We start from the raw sequence: 16,918 nt of genomic DNA on the forward strand, positions 1-16,918 counted from the left end.
GCTCCCCCACCCGCTTCTTGCTTCCCAGCCCCCCCTCACGTTCCCACCATCAGCTCCTTCCCACGATCTCCCTCTGTCCAGAGGCTATCGATTCTTCTCACTCCATATCTATTGATCTCACTCTCTCTCCCAGTTTCTTTCTCTTTCTATCATCAATAGATCTACCAGACCCATCTCTTTCCCTTATATGGATTGCTCTACACAGACGAATTTCCTCTACCTGTACTAACACATGGAACTCACAGCAAATAATCTCAACTCCCTCAACAATTATAAGAATAAAAATATACAGCCCATCCCCCACACCCATACTTACTTCTTTACAGTGCTTTAAAGCTAAAATGTGTTTTTACAAATCTCTTCTCCCATTTGGCTCAAAACTCACAAATGTACTTCTAAGGCAGACCGGCCTGCAACCACTATACCTGTTTCACACAGTAAATGAAGGTCCAGAGAGGTGAAGTGGCTTTCCTAAGGTCACCCAGCTGGCGGAGGCAGGACTAGAACCCAGGTGTCCACTCTGCCAGGCAGCCTTTCCAAAGGTCTCTTTACTTGCTTTAGAATATAGGAAGTTGGTTTTTTTGTGTTTGACTGACTCATTGTGTTTGCTTCAGCACCAGCTACATAGCCAGTGCTTAATAAAGGCTTGTTGAATGAATAAATAAATGAATGCTCAGGCTGATATTAAAATGAGTTTTTGGCCTCTGAGCAGACATCGCCTGGGCAGCAGGGAGGAGAGAGGCTGGAGCCGGGCCAGGCCGGCATGAGACACTTGCGGGACACAGAAGTTGCCTGTGCCCTCTCCTACCCTTGCTGCAGACTCTGGAGTCTCTCAGAACCTCCTGCTAGACAGCTGTCTGCCTGCAGCTCCCCTCACAGGGTCTGTGTCTGCCTGAAACTCTCTTATATAAAGGTCTCTCGGTTTCCCTTGACCTCTCAGGCTTCGTACTGCCTTCCTCAAGTCAGTCCTCAGTGGGAGGAAAGGTAGAGCTGCAGGGTGGGAAAGCTGTAGAAATGGAGCTCAGTAGCAGAGACAGAGGGGAGGCTGTGGCACAGAGGAGGGTGGTGAGGGAACTAAGGGATGGTGAGTCCAGGAATCTATGCTGGAAGTGGGGAATGGCGGAGAAGATGGGACAGTTTGGACGTTGGGTAGCCAGGCACTCACCTTTGAGGCCCTGGCCCATGCCCAGGGCCAGCCCGTCCTTGGTCCATTGCACAATTCCAGAGTAGTTGAGCAGCACACAGGGGAGCACGGCCCGCTGTCCAGCCACCACCGTCTGGTCAGCCGGCTCCTGGCTGAAGCGGGTCTGGGTCCCTGCAAAGCCAAAGCCAGCACTGGGTAAGATGAGTAAGGAGAGGGGCTCCTCTAAGAGGTCCCCCTCACCATGCAGCAGGAAGGAGGGAGAGCCTCCAGTTGGGGATGGGGACTCTCCGGTCCCTGCCCCCCTTCAGCCTCAACCCCTTTGTTCCAAGATGCCACGTCCTTACCCTTTATTCCTTCCTCCCTCTGAGACCCACGGGAATGGATTTCAGGAGCTGAAGTGCTCAGCAATCACAGAAAACAGTGCACTGTTACATAAGGGCCTTAAAAATGGGTCTAGTCCAACCCTCTCATTTTACAGAGGAGGACCCTGACTTCCAGGGAGGAGAGTAACTTACTCAAGGGCAAGTTAATGGCAGAGCTGGGATTAGAACCTGAGCCCCTGCATCCAGGTCCTGGCTGTTCCTCTACTACCCATTGCCCCAGCCCACCCCCACATTGATGACTCCTACTTAGACACGTGTCATGTGGGCTGATGGGAGTCAGTGTGAACCAACACTCATGTGCAACTATGCCAGGTACAATTCCTCCACGAATACATCAGGGTAGATACTATAAAGCCAGCATGTCCACATGTGTGTATAGAAGCTTCCTGGGTGGAAAGTGTATCCAAAACAAAGTAGCTCTGAACCCACTTCTTGGCACATGTGCCCTGCTCTGTGTGTTCATCCTTTGCTCCCAAGTGCAGGGGGGCCTAAGTGTGTACACATGAACACACCTGCACACACCCCGCCTCCTTCACTGTGGGAGCTGAGAGGCCACGTGACTTTGTTCCACTCCCCCTCCGGCTGTGGGAGCTACACATGGCTGCCCGGCTGGCAGCTCGGCCGGGAGCATTTGATTAGAGAACTGCAGAGTAATTGCCTTTAATTGTGGAGCCTAAATGGAGCAGGGAATTGCATTGCGGGTTTTTTCTCCCCCACCACTCCCACCCACCGGCTCCAACCAGCACTGGTCGGCCCCAGTGGTGGGGCAGGCCTAGGCTCCTTGCAGAGCTATGTGAGCTATGGGGCTCAGGTTCCTTTGCCAAGTTGTGGGGAAAGGAGAAGGGGTCAAGGGAGTGACTGAAGGACAGCAAAGGAGAGTTCTGGGACTTCCTTGCCACGCTCCCAACCTGTCATACCAGGTAACTGAAATCGGCTCTCCCCAAAAGTCACGGCCTCCTCCTCCTTCTTTCCCTCCACAGCTCATGAATCTGCAGAGGCCACAATCCCCAAATTTGACCTTTTCCTAACAGAGCTTTCTAAAATTTATCTGCCCCATCATCACTCCTGTGTGTAAGCAAACTTAACTCACCCCTCCCCACTCCAAGATGTCCCTCTAAGCCCCCACAGAAGTGGGATCCTAGTCTCATCTCCTTCCTTCCTTTCTCTTCACCAGCCCCCTTTCTCCTTTTTTCCTCAAACCTGCTCTACATGTCCCTCTTCCAGGAAGCCCTCCTAGCCCAATTCCTTGGCCTCTTGGGCAAATATAACCGGTCGCGTCACTCGGCCCTGCTGTTATCACTATGTACGGGGTTTCCTCTCTCAAATGATCAGGGGTAATGTCCATGATTTTGTTTGTCACAGGGTAGAGGGCAACTAGTAGGTGAGGGCATTTGCCCTATCTGTTCCAGCAGAATGCCAACATCTCCTCTAAGGCAGAGGGCCAAGCTCTCTCCCCCATCTGAATCTCCTGAACATCCGACATCCATCCCCACTGGTTGTTGCACACAAAGGGGTCTGAAAAAGAGGTGGCTGGGGCCTAGAGTGGACTGATAACCAGAATGTGATCTAGCATGAGGCAGACTCTTTACTCTTGATTAAGTGTGCAAATTTAGGTCTTTGGGTCTGCAGGGGCCAGGAAGTTAGAAACGGGCTCCCTCTCCCATACTCCATGAGTGGCTCCTCAAGTCTGCTGACCTGACCTCTCATTCATGTCTTCTAAAGGATAATCCCTTTTGAGTGATCAGGGTGGCAGGTGCTGAGATCCTGGGGGAGGGGTGGGTCAGGTGAGCAGCCAACATTATTAATTCAAGCATTGTCCTCATTATTATTCAAATTTATTCATATCCTTGCGCATTTCTCTAGTGCAGCTATATGCTGCAAACTCTCCACACTCATGTCTCTCCTTCCCATGGCCCCCGGAGCCCAAGTCAAGGGCTTAAGAGTGGGCTTGCTGGTGAGCCCTGGCTCAGAGGTGGAATTTATATGCATGGCTTTCCTGCATGGAGCCTGGACACCCTGGTCTCTCGCTGAAGTCTCTCAAGGACAGTGAGCAGCTGGCTCCTTGTCCACTTGGAATGAAGAAGCAGCTGACCCTGCGGCAAGATGGAGATGGGAAGCACTTGAAGTAAGAATCAGGAAACGGGGGTCTTGTGGAGATGAGGAGTGGTGTGACCTTGGGTGTGTCAATTCCTCATCTGGGCCCCCATTTGCTCACCTGTACAATGACAAGCCTGGACTGAGGAACGCCAAATCCCTCTGTGCCCAAATACTAAGAGCACAGGTTTAGGAGACAGACTGTGGTTTATATATTGCCTGTGTGGCTTCCTCACCCAGTGACCTTGGCCAAGTTATTTGCTAAGCTTCATTTTCCTCCCTGGTAAACTGGGGAATGTTAATGTCTATTTCTGGATTGCTGTCAAAGTAAAATGAGATGAGGTGTATGCTATGCGTGGTACAGTCCCTTGCCTGTATGCACTAAATGGCAGCTATGATCATTATTTCTCCTGAACAGTTAGACAATTAGAGGGACAACTGGAAACCTGAATAGGAACATGACAAAGAAGGTGGTATCTGACTTTCTGGGAGTTTTGAAGTTTCCTCTTGATTTAGGCCTGACTGAAGCAATTCAGTCCAGACACAGGGGGATGGAAGTAATAACCTTGCAGAGAGTCCAGAAAGGAGGGGAAGTAAAGACATCTCGGGAATTTAATTGGATGGAAAGGCAGCCTAGATCCTGAGCCTACTAAAGCCACTGGCAATGTTTTCTGGTCCCAAAACAGCCCCTGCAGCCAACACAGAATCCCAAATAGAGTTCAGATGCCCCTGGGTTATGCCGACCTGGCTTATGATTACAGGAACACCCCAAGTCTCCCTTCACCAAGTCCTGTTCTCTCTGATCTGTACCCACTAGGCCTTTGTCACCTCTTCATGCCCTTGCACAGGCCTTTCCCTGGGGTGGACACTGCTCCCCCTGCTCCCTCGGGATTCAAACAGTCACCTCCTCTGGGAAGTCTCCCGTGACTTTCGTGTAGTTCCCTCAAGGCCTTCCTACTCACGTCTCACTTCTGCTGTAGTAGGGCCCACACTGCACTGGCCACCCCATCCCTGCTGTTGCCCCAGGGGCAACTCCAGGAGTCTGGACTGTGCCACTTATAGTCAAGCCCATCACCAGGTGCAGGGCCTGCTGCCTGGCACACTACAGGTGTTCCAAATATGTCTGTTGACTGAGGGAGTGAGAGTGAGCAAATCCGAGTCCACAGTCCTGCCTGTGAAACCACCATCCAGAAAAGGAGGCAGAGCATGCCCCTGACCCCAGAAGGCTCACAGACTTCCACTGAGGTAGAGACAGGCTGGGCGGGTGAAGAGGACAGCACCCTCCTCTCAGTGAGAGGAGGAACAATGCTGGGTGGAACTTGGAGTCAGTCCTGGGAAGCTCCCTGAAAAAGAGAATGTGGAGCAGAGAAGGGAAGGGCAAGGGAAACAGGCTCTGGACAGTTCTAACATATGGTGGTGGCGAGGGGGATGTGGGAGAGCAGAGGAGAAAGCCTAGAAAGTGAGCAGTGAGGTGCAGGCCTCGGACAGGGCATGGCTGATCAGTTAGCAGGAAGGGGAGAGGGGACCCAGTAGCATTACAATGTAAAAGGGGGATGAGGTGTTGGTTTGCCCTTGAGTGTCAAGAAGCCACCAAAAACCCAGGACAAGTGGCCTAGCAAGTGTCCTAGGCACACATTTGTGTGCACACCTGCCTCTCAGGTCCTGGTTGCCTGGCCGTCCACTCCACACCACAGAGCAGAGCCTGCCCTGGACTGAGGATGACATTTCAATCCCGTCCCTATGCCTGCGCCCCCTTCCAGGAAATAAAACCAGTGCCAAACAGAAACACAAGGAAACTGCTCTATGTGGGGTGGGAAGGTGGCCTCGGGGGGCCAGGTGGGAGGGGAACCAGGAAGGTCCTGACCACATACATACGGTGAAAACAGACCATTGCTGGGTCAAATTCTGGCAGCTCCAGTCTGGGGCCAGCCAGTGAGATTCTGCGCGTATGTTTTAAGTGTATTCCCACCTGCTTTGATCTTGCTCCCTCCCTGCCTTCAGACACCATCACAGCTGTGGTGAGCTCTTAAGCAGTCATTGTGAAGACAGGCAGAGAAAAACTGAGCAGCACACCCGTGTGCCAGGGCACGCACACTCACACATACTGACACGCACCCACACGTACCCAGAAGGCTGACAGAGGCGCAGACAACGCTGAGAAACAGAGACAAAGACAGACACCCACACAGAGGCAGAGGGAGAGTGAGGAGGGAAAGGAGACTAGAGTGAGAAGGGAAGAGGCGAGCTCTGTAGGAAAGAGCCCAGCGTGGAAAAGACGCAGGCCGGGCTGACAGAAATCCAGAGAGAAAAGTGCCAGGAGGAGCCAGTGAGACAAAGACACTCATGGAGTAATAGAAACCCAAGGCAAAGCAGGGGGGAAGGAAGGCAGAGAGATGGAGACCAGGAGAAAGACAGAGGTGGGAGGGGAGCTGGGGGCCCTGGCAGCACCCCATCTCCTGCCCCAGGGTTGGACACTCTGTTTTTCTCACCGGAGAGGAAATTACGAGAAGGCCCAGCCAGGGTTTGCAGGCAGGTGAATAGTCTAATTAGGTGGAGGAGATCAGAGTCTTGAGGGGTGAGAGGAGCACAGAGGGACCCTGGGGAGAAATTAGGAGAGCAATAGGGAATTTGGCGTGGCAGCTCTGTGCTTCTTCCCCAGGTGAGGCAAGGTGAGAGGTGAGATAACCCTAATCGCCCACCAGCATCCTCTCTGCCTCTCTCTCAGACATCCGTCCTTTCAGGTTAGCCCACAACCCTCACCACCCACACCCCATAAGGCAAAGCCCCTCTAGCCTCAGACTGGGAATCATTCCCTCCCTCTTCTCTTACTGCATTGTTGGGGCCTCTGGTTATAACACTTTATCACAGCCTGCCTTGGATTAAAAGTTACCCATATGTGTGTGTTTCTGTCTCCCCCACACTCTTGGGAGCCCCTGGATAACAGAGATGCTTTGATTTATCTTCCTTGACCCTTCAACCCCAGCAATGTTCCTTAATAATAAACACTCCCAATTATAAGATGCCAACTATGTGCCAGGCACTGAGGCAGATGCCTTGTAGACATTGTTTCTGCATAATAATCCACTATTATTATCTCTGTTTTACAGAAAAGGGAAATAAGGCTGAGGGTACTTAAGGTACAGCTGTTAAGTGGCAGAGATGGGATGTGAACTCAGGTATTTTCTGCTACAGGGATATCCAGGATGTCTCTCCAGAATGGACGAGATTCATGACCTCTACCCAGAAGAGAACTATCAGTTAAGTTCTGCCCATCTACCACTCCTGCTTCCTGCCCTACAGCTTACACTCCCATCTTAACCCTGTTTACCTCCTGGGAGGCTGCACTCTTCAGCTCTGGGCTGGCCAGCACTTTATAGCCACGCAGGACTTGCCCCACACACTGCCACCAACATAGAAGGCTTGGTCTAGATGTCCCTACACGAAGGGAGGAGCGGTAGCCAAGGCTGGAACGACTGTCAACAGCATCCAGAGAGGTTTTGGTGATTCATAAAGCACCAACCTTCAGGCCACCAGTGGCTACCAGCAGAAGTAGCCCCTGCTTATAAAGGGCCAATGACTGTTCCGTGCAGCTCACTAATCCACTGCCACTTTTATACACAACAACCCAATAAGGTAGGCACAATTACTATCCTTAATAAAAAAAGCTAAGGCTCAGGGACATCAAGAAACTTCCGTCTAGTCACACAGCTGGTAAGTATCGGACAGAGAGCACAGCAAGGAGCCAGGCCACTGGCTCCCTTGGAATGCCATCTCAGCAGCCTGAATGCCATCTCAGCAGCCTGGCCACTGCTGTCTTCTCTTGGAACCTCCCAGCTCAGATTCAGGTCACTGTGCAAAACCAGTCCCCAGGGGCTTCTCCACCTCCCCTTAATACTGTCCCCTCACCTGGAGCACTCTCTCCCTCTTAACACTGATCCTCCTGGGGCGACTATCCCTGTTCTCCAGCTCCCTCCTCCATCCTCATCACAGCACTGGGGTCCAGAGCTAGGCCAGTCTCTGTGTGTGAACACACCTCCTGCTCCTGCAAAGACCGGGAGGACAACAAGGTCGAATCCCATTTTTGACAAAGAACTAGGAAGTGACCTCTAAATCTATCCTAGAGGGGCTGGAAATGCTTAGATTCATACACACACACACACACACACACACACACACACAAGTACGTCATACACTTCTTATAGGGACACACGTACCATAACACACAAGCGCATGCATTTACCAGCAAGCACATGCGCACACACACCCCTCCCACATTCAAGTACTTGTCTCTGCACCCATGGATGCCCGTCTGCTTCCGTGTCTCTGCACACATGCCCTGATGGTCATGTTCCCAGAGCCTGGGCTGCCAGGCCAGCCCGGAACCAGAGAGGGAATGGGGCCAAGCACATGAGATGCCAGGGGACCAGGCGGCAGAAGTGGGGGGTGGTGGAGGACAGGCCCTGTCTCCCCGGATTTATCAAACGAGCAGTAATGAACCCCCTGGGCCAGAGCAGTCCCCACGCTCTCCACTCCAGATCGTGCTGCTGGTTCAAAGGGAAGCCTTTGATTCGCACCGACAGCTTTCAGATGGAACTAAATCTCTCCACACTCCACTCTCCCTCCCTCTCTGCTCTCACATCTTGGCTCTCCCCACCCCCGCAGGACTCTTTTCCCCCTAACCCCAGTCATTCCCTTCTTGCTCTATGAAAAATACAACAGCCAGAGAGGTCTCCTTACATTGGGTTCTCTCAGAGAAAGAGGATTTCAATTCTCTAGGCTGGGCCATCGAAGGGCGAAGGAGAGAAGAAAGGGAGAGATTGGCACTTCTGATAGAGGAGAAGAGAAGGCAAGAAGGAGGGAGGAAGGGAGGGGAGTGCTGAGCTGGGGCTGGGCAGGGTGAGGACAGATCCAGAGAAAGAAACCTGGCAAGGGACATGGAGGCAGGCAGAGGCTCCCCAGAGTAAAGCTCTGTGCCTGCCCAGCTACTGCAGATGAGGGGTCTGGGTCTGTTGATTTTGCCTTATACACAGCCCAGCCCAGAATCCTAAAATGTCAAATTTTGATGTGACTGACTTTAGAGACCCTTAATCCCCTCCTTTGACAGATGAGGCATCAGAGGTCAGAAAACTCCATTGCCTTGCTCTCAGTGGATAATCTCAGAGGAATGACTACACGCAGATGTCAGGTGATATGGACATCAGACGAAGAGACAGAAATGACAAACGGCATTCCCCAAAGACAAGTTTCTAAACATTTAAGGACTATTATCACCTCCTGTCTCTGCCCACCAAAGCTCTCTGGCTTCATTTCACAGTTTGCAGTGAAAAAGACACTGAACAGTAGGAGCCTCAAATGCCCAGACTGAATCCACCTTTACCGCCTTCCCACTGCTGGTCCTTTCTCATCCCAGGAAGCCGAAGCCATGGACAGAAGAATCAATCTCTCCTCCCTCATCCAAGCAGCTTGGCCACCGCCTCCCTGTTGTCCGTCTCTAAGGCTGGGGGTATGGTAGGGACAGCCGTAGGGGAATCTTTCCAGGGACCAGATGGGATTTTACAAGTGGCCATGGTCTGGCCTGGTTTCCTTGCATCTGAGCAGACCACAGAGGCCAGCTGCAGCGGCTGGCTGGAGGGGCTGGCTGGTGCTCACAGTGACAGGGCAAGGAGGTTTACTGTTCTGGGCCTATGGATTAGTCACCTCAAGAGGCAGGAACAGAGCCCTGAAAAATACAAGGGGGATCAGCCCAGCACAGCCCTGCCAGGAAGGGACAGAAGTACTCTAAGCCAGAAGTTAGGAGACGTGGGCTTGTCTGGTCCTGGCTCTGCCACCAACTTGCTGTGTGACTTGGAGAGCTCATTGCACTTATCTGGGTCTCAGGCTCCTTAGCCTGTAAAAGGGAGGAGAAGATTCACTTGGCCCCCCAGGGCCTTCCCATCTCTAATGTCCTCAGACTGCACCCCTGCCTCCTGCTGACCTGGGGCCTCGGTCAAACCTTGAGGACACTTAAGGACTCAGCACCGACTGCTGGGAGGAACTAGTGTACCCGGGCCCATCTTGGCATTTCCTCCCTCATCCTGCAGGGATGTGGAGGGAGGTCTGTGGGTTTGTGTCACTAAGACAGAGGCTGAGGACCCAGATGAGGTATCCGGCATAGGAGAAGAGAGGCCGTCCTTTCCTTTCCCATTAGAAGCTCCCATCATCAGAGCTTCTCACATCCCTTCCAGTAGGGCTCATGATGGTGCATGGAGGATAGAGATCAGGCAGCTGAGATCCCTGAAGCGACCTGCCAGCCCAGGCCCACTCACAGGACTTTGAGCTCTACATGGAAAAGGCTGGAAGTGATGCTGGAAACACTCCCACCTGCCCCATTTGAACCTCCAGCTCAGGGCACCTGCGCCAGACCTAGTAGGACAGCTCTATGCAAATGTACCCTGGCAAGGGCTCCTGAGAATGTTTTATGGGAAGGACAATGGCATGGGGAGCCTAAATGTGTTGGCTATAGCAGGTACGACAGACAGGTGGGAGCAGAAAGGGGGTGGTAGGGCTGATGGATGGTTCTGCTGAAAACCTGAATTTCAATCTGGCTTTAGTGGGCAAGGGAAGGGAGGTAGGGGAGACAGGAGGCAGGTGGCAGGTAGGGACTTAGTTCAGATAGGAGGCTAAGAGGAAGGAGAGCAAAAGACAGAGCGGGAAGGAGGCGAGAGAGCAGAAACTAGGCCAGGGCCAGAGAAGGCTGCAAGAGATGGAGAAAGGCACCAGAAGCTGGGGTGGGAAAGCAGAAAGGGATGGGGAACCTCTGTCCTCTCCATCCAGGCCGTGTACCTGCCTCCCTGACCTACAGGAGCACATGGAGGCAGGGTCCAAGGCTTGGCTTTCCAGCAATTCCCAGGGTCCACACAGTGGGAGGGAAGGAAACTGAGACGCAGGACACTGAAGGAGATGCCTCAATGTGCAAAGTCAGACTGGGAAGAGAAAAAAGATGACAAGAAAGAGTCGTAGGCAGAAATAGAGAGCAAAGGAGATAAAAGAGAAAGCTAGTTGTGGGAAAAGTAAGCAAGAGGCTGTTAAAGATTGTTTTAAGGTCAGGTGAGGAAGAAAGGTGCTAAGAGGACACTACGGTATGAAAGAAACAGAGGACAGGACAGAGAGACAAGCAAGGGGAAGAGAAGAGAACTGAATTAGAATGATGACTGGAGGTAGGTAGGAAAGGCCTTGATGGTCACCACTCCAACATTCTTTATTTTGAAGGAGCTGAGGGTCAGGGAGGGAGGGAGGGATGTGGGGTGGGCATGTCTCCAAATTCCTGGTGGCTTTGGCACTAGCCTCACAATGACAGAGGGCCCCTCTCTAGAGGCAGGGCACATCCCAAAGCCTACTCTTCCTGCACTGATGGTGGGGCAAGAAGAGGCTCTTCCTGGAAACCCTCCTTCACTGAAAGAAGAAACAAAAAAAAAAAAGGTGATGAGAGAGGAGTTATGGAAGAGAAGGTTGGGAAATTTGATAAAAAATGAGAAGTGAGAATCAAGAAATAAAGTAAGGAGACCATCTGGGAGAGGAAAATGAGAACAAAAATAAGAAGGACAAAAGAACAAGAGAGAAGAAACTGGAGAAAGCTGAGGGGAAAGAGGGCAGGCGGCAGAGACAGTGGGGTCCCACAGGCAGAAATCCGGGCTGCGATTCCCACCCTCTGGCCTCATCTGAAGGTCTTGAGCTTCTAGGTTGAAGAAAAGGAATGAAGTCTTTGGGAAATGGAAGGGAGCTTTGAAAGGATTAGCCAAGGAGGGAGAGAAGAGAATGAGGTGGGCTATATATGAGGTAACACAGAAGGCAACAGAGGACAGGGCCTTTGTGTCTCCCCACAAACCAAGGCTGGCTCACAGCTCACCTCCCTTCCGCAGGCGTCCTCAAGGGGTTCTCTAACCTCACCTCTTAGAAGAGAGGTCAATTACTCCTTCATCTCTTGCCATCCTGCCTTTTCCTGGGCAAGCACAAAATTTTTCCTGGAGTCTAACCCCATTCCCTTCTTTTACGTAAAGCCATCCCCTCTGGGCACGACACCTCCCTACAGGCTCCATAATTAAGGAAAGTGCACGTTCTGCTCTGAAAACCTCCCACTGCTTACTTCGGCATTCTTAGTTACCACTGTTCCCAACAGAGCTTCTAAGCACAATCTGAGAAGAGCCAGAATGGTGCCTGCGTCCCCGCAACAGGCTGGAAGCCCAGGAAGAAATGCAGGCTGGTCCCAGACCCTCTCTAGAGGTCTCCTGGCACTTTTAGGAACAGTCTCCTGCATAAACAGCCTCAACTCAGAAATCCACAAAGAGCTGGGCAACAGTGAGGAGGGCATTCTCTCCTTGACCCTGAAACCAAAGAACCAGAAGTAAATCCAGATCTTCTGATACCAGGCAAGCACTCTGAAGGACCCCTCTCTGTTTCTAATTTTAAAAGCTTTATTACATTTCTATGCCTCCTCACCTCCCACCCCCCAACTCTTGCCCCTCTTTCCCACCTCAAAATTAAAAAAAAAAAAAAAGACCAGCAGGTTTAGGTGTTAGACATTATTCTCCTTTCAGAGGCTGGAACTCATCACCACAGATGACTTGCAGATTTCTCTAGAATTTCCAGATGAACCATCTGAGTCTATGAGCCAGGTGAGCAACTAATATGGGAAGGTATGGGGCTCTGATGAATGCTGTAGACATCAACCCTCCCTGGCTCTCCACTAGTGCCTCTAAGAAAGGCTGGCTTGGCAGACACTAGACATGCCCATAACACAGGTGTGTCCCCAGACCCCATCACTGCCCCTTCCATACAAGCCCTAGGATAGACATTAACAGTTGTAGATCCCAAGGAATAGATATTGTTATTCACATACAATTTTCTAATAGCACATAGCAGAGGCTTCCCATCACTAGAGGTGTTCAAGATAAGGCTGGATGGCCACCTGGCAGCAATGCTCCAGAGGACTCTAGGTAATATTTAGGATTCCTTTCAACTCTGATGCTTTAGCATTCTATTTACACACCATATATTTTCTTCTTCCTTTGGACTTATACCCATCAAATAATCAATTTGTAACAGGTCAATTAGGGTGGACCCAAAGTTTAAAGGAAGGAATTCTTTAAACAGGGCCATCTGAAGGGGGAAGAACAGGTCAAAAAACAGTCTAGGATGGAAGTCAAAGGTATAAGTAAAACCTTTTCCCCATGGCAGTTAACCATGACGCCAAAGACTTGGTAATGGGACTTGAACATAATCATATGGATTCAGACCTGGAGTTTAGTCTGCAGATATAACTTTTTTTATTTTGGCTCCTTTTCCAGACGAATAGATGGCAAACTTCTTGAGGCAATAAATGTAGTCTTAGTCGTGCATCAGCCACACACACCATAGGTGCTCAGTAAAAGCTTATTATTTGCTTTTCTGAATTAAGGATGAATGTATAAAACACCACCCTCCAGAGAAAATAAACTCAATTCAACATACATCTATTCATGTAATAAATACGTATTGAATTGAATGCCTACCATACTGTACACTGTTTTGGACCCTGGAATACAAAGGTGAACACGACAGACCTAGTCCTGCCATCATCCAGCTTCAAGTCTGGTAGACATACCCAAGCACCAAGTCCATACAGTGCGACAGCGGCCATGATGGGGCAACATGGAGGAAAGTACCTGAGGTGCAGGAACGAATCCTGTAGGAAGTGATGTCTTTGACAAGATCTGAGGGATGAGTAGGAGTTTTCCTGGTAAGCAGAGAGAGAAGGGAGAAGAAACTGTCCTGGGAAGGCAGAGGGCATAGACAGCAGTGTGAAGTTGGGAAAGTGAGGCCTTTTAGGATCCTAGAAACAGTTCAGCCTGGCTGGTATGTTGAGCACAGCTCTCCTGGAAGCCAAACAGTGTGCTTGATGGGATGGGCAAGCTGGAAAATGGGAAGTTGCCTGCTCATCACATTCTATCAGGGGAGACAAATTAGTTAACAAATAATTAAGTGCTGAAAGACTACCAGTGTCATGCAGTGGTAGCCCATGCTGACGAGATGAAATCAGGGCCGACTTGATGGGGGGCAATGATGTGGGAACCCATGCAATCTGAATACTCCTGAGGGCATGGACATGGGGGTCTTATTCCACTCAGGAGCTTACAGCCTTAATAGATGCTTGTTGAATGAATATCTTAATTGATGTTTGTTGAATGAACAAATACATTGCATTTTTTTCTTATCTGACTTCCAAACTGGTCTTCCCTTGGGCTGAGACTCATGTTAGCCTTTTATAGCTCCGGGCCCTTACTATAGCCTCGTAAGTTGGACATAGGTGGTCTTGCTTGCCACAGAGTAGGTATTCAATAAATGCACATTTATCGGCCAGAATGGCATTGAGCCTTGAAGACAAGAAATATTTCGACAGCCAGAGAACTGGGAGAAGAGTATTTCAAACAAAGGGAACAGCATGAGCCAAGACACAGAAACATAAAAGTCCAGTGAGCAATTGGAAGTGGCTGGGTTTCAGGCACATAAATAAATTGGAATCATGATCGGGCATCTTTAAAAATCTAATGCCTTCTCTTTCTGGACATTTCTCTGGCTCTGCACTCCAGAAACTTCTGGGCTATGGAGAGAATGGACATAGACAAAGAAAGAGGTCCAGATTCAGAAAGACGAAAGTGGAAGCTGTGGCACATCTAAGCTGCACAGGGCCATGTGTGTCAGCCTGATAAGGTTTGGGGACAGACTTGAGAAGAATCAGAAAGGAAGAGGCTGCCTATGGTGATGTGAGTGTGTTTTGTATCTGCGTGCAAGGGGGGACACATGTGTCCTTGTTTGCATTCACCTGTCTAGGTAAGCGTGCGTGTGTTACCACACGTCAACATACTAGTGTTGGTATACAGCCACCAAAAGGGAGAACGAGGCACTTTCTGCACATAAGCAGGACATGCTAGAGTTTTCCAATTAATCTCCATTAAAAATATTTCCTGCAAAGGCGCTCCTAGAATCCCCAGGTTGGGGTCATCTGGATCAATTCTGCGTAAAGTAAAAGCAGTTCCAACTGGCTGCTGAATCGATCCATCTAACTCGGTTCATTCTACACGTACAAGGGGCACAGAATGTTAATTTGCTGCAGGGAGCTGAGGAAGCCTGGAGTGGAGGCTCCATAATTAAGAGCTGTAGGAGCAGGTCTCAATATGGCAGCAGTCAATAGGCAGAGGCTTGCATAGAGGAGGGAGCATCCAGAGGTAGAACTTCAGGGTTGATGACACTGGAGCTCTTGTTCTTCCCTGCTCTGCCTGAGTTTCCTTGTCAGGCAGAAAACAAATGCTCCAAGAGCAGAGGCCAGGGAAGCCAAAACCACTCATCTTACCACTCTCAGAAATTTACAGGATATTGGTGGGGGACATGATTTTAGTGACCAATTGCAAGTCTGTGGTGTGGGCACATGGAGAGACTTTCTCTTTAGGGCATGCACACTGATGACTGTTCCTGGGACCCCAAAGCATGTGAACACCAGGGCAGCTCTGTGCCCTCATTTCCATGAAGGAGGCAAGTATTAGCAGAAAGAAAGAGCAACCTACTTGTCCACATGCCAGCCACTCCACCATCTCCTAGCAGACCTACATCCATCCACAGCCTGCTATGCAACCTTCAAATCCCCGTCCTCCAGGCAGTCTTCCCAGAGGGGCTGTAAAGGAGGTATTCAGTTTCCTTTCCCATCCTACCAAAACCAGCCATCCTGAACTGTGCCCTCATCAGCCTCCCACATGAGCCTGTCTCAGCTTTTTTACTCACCCCAAATTCTGCTGATCTGGGGGCACCCAACTCTGCTCACTTGTCTCTCTGTCCTGTGTCAGTACATCTCAGCCTCAGAACCACCCTAGATGCCAGAGGAGAGTCCAGAAACGTGTGACTGATGAAGGTGTCCACTAAAGCTTCACACAAAACTGCCTAGAGAGGAGCTGGATGCAGCCGTGGCAAAGAGGATACCCCACATCCAGGTGTAGGAAAAACCTTGAGAAAGCAGCCTGCCTCTTCTCTCACACTCTTTCACTCCATCTCTGAGTCTTCCTTTCCCTTTTTGATCTCCCTGTGTTGCCCATCCCCAAGGAATAGGGAGGGGATCGCTCATCCCTCAGCCTCTGTTGTCCCTGGTCTCTGCAATAACCTAATGATTTCTCATTTAGTTGTCCAGGGCTGGATGCAGAAAGGCTCGTTTTGATTGCTTGTGACACCTATCTTACAACAAATTTAGCACCGCATTTCCTGGACCAGGCAATATTCCCTCTCGATTATCTCCCAGCAAGAGGGACAGGGTGCCATGCATTCCAACGAGCAGCCTTTGCTTCCTGATATCAGAATCAATCAAGCTCACAAACCTCTGATGGATGGATGGATGGGGGTTAGGTTCTCAGGGGGGCACAGGAGGGCTCCAAGATCAAGGAAGAGGTAGAGGACAGAGCAGGGCACAGGGAAGCCTCCGGAAACTCAGCCCTCAGTGGGTTTACGGGCAGAATTCTCTGAAATGGAAGGTGGGGACAGGAGCAGTTTAACCTCTGCTCAGGTAGTTCTGGAACTTCCTTCCCAAACCACTCTTGAAATTTGGGTATTTCATCCAGCCACCCCCTAAATGTGCCCTAAACTCTGGGCTAGGAGACGGCACCGGAGTCATGCTATTTCACCCTGGAATAAGATGAGAGCGGAAGAGACACTTCCCTGCTTCAAGCCGCCACTCCAGCATTCCTCAATACCTTGTATTGCATGGAAATGACTCTTCCTACAAAATCACTTGCTCCTGGCTGGGCTGCCAGGAAGAGCAGGAATTCTGAGGGATCTGCCCCATATGACTGATGAGGGGAGATGAAAAGAAATTTCTCCAGCCCAAGAGGCAAGCAGAGGCTGTTGGAGGAATGGGTTGAGAGTCCTCTTATAAGGGAGTTAAAGGAGGAGGAAGGCGCAGCAGAAAGTCTCAGTGGAGGGGGAACAGGCAGATTGAAGTAAGAGACCAGGGGACTTCTGGAAGGACATGGGAAAGGGATCAAAGGAGGAGAGAGAGAGTAATAAGCAGAACTCAGCTGAAGACAGAAGGGTCCCATGCATGAAAGATAGAGGTGTGAGGGCCTTAAGCTGTGCAGGGCAATAGTAGAAGGGAACGAGGGTGTGAATGGGTGAAATTGGCTCATCCTGGTGGCTACAGACAGGGAGATTGAGAAGGAGGGGCAAAGGTCAGAGATCCCCAGAATGTGAGCTGTGAAAGAGGACAGATGTCATCAGAACCCTGCCCAGGAATGCAGGATGCAGA

General features: G+C 50.6%; 1 protein-coding gene across 2 annotated transcripts in view; it reads right to left on the reverse strand.

Moving 5' to 3' along the window:
- KIRREL1 (kirre like nephrin family adhesion molecule 1) overlaps window positions 1-16,918 on the reverse strand; it is a 105,397-nt gene that overhangs the window by 21,025 nt on the left and 67,454 nt on the right. For both annotated transcript variants that reach the window (XM_004027019.5, XM_055362962.2), the window contains exon 2: window positions 1,166-1,315. In XM_004027019.5, the coding sequence (XP_004027068.3) occupies window positions 1,166-1,315 (150 nt within the window). The remainder of the gene's footprint in view (window positions 1-1,165; window positions 1,316-16,918) is intronic.

This window comes from Gorilla gorilla, chromosome 1 (assembly GCF_029281585.2).
Source record: "Gorilla gorilla gorilla isolate KB3781 chromosome 1, NHGRI_mGorGor1-v2.1_pri, whole genome shotgun sequence".
NCBI classification, from domain to species: Eukaryota; Metazoa; Chordata; class Mammalia; order Primates; family Hominidae; genus Gorilla; species Gorilla gorilla.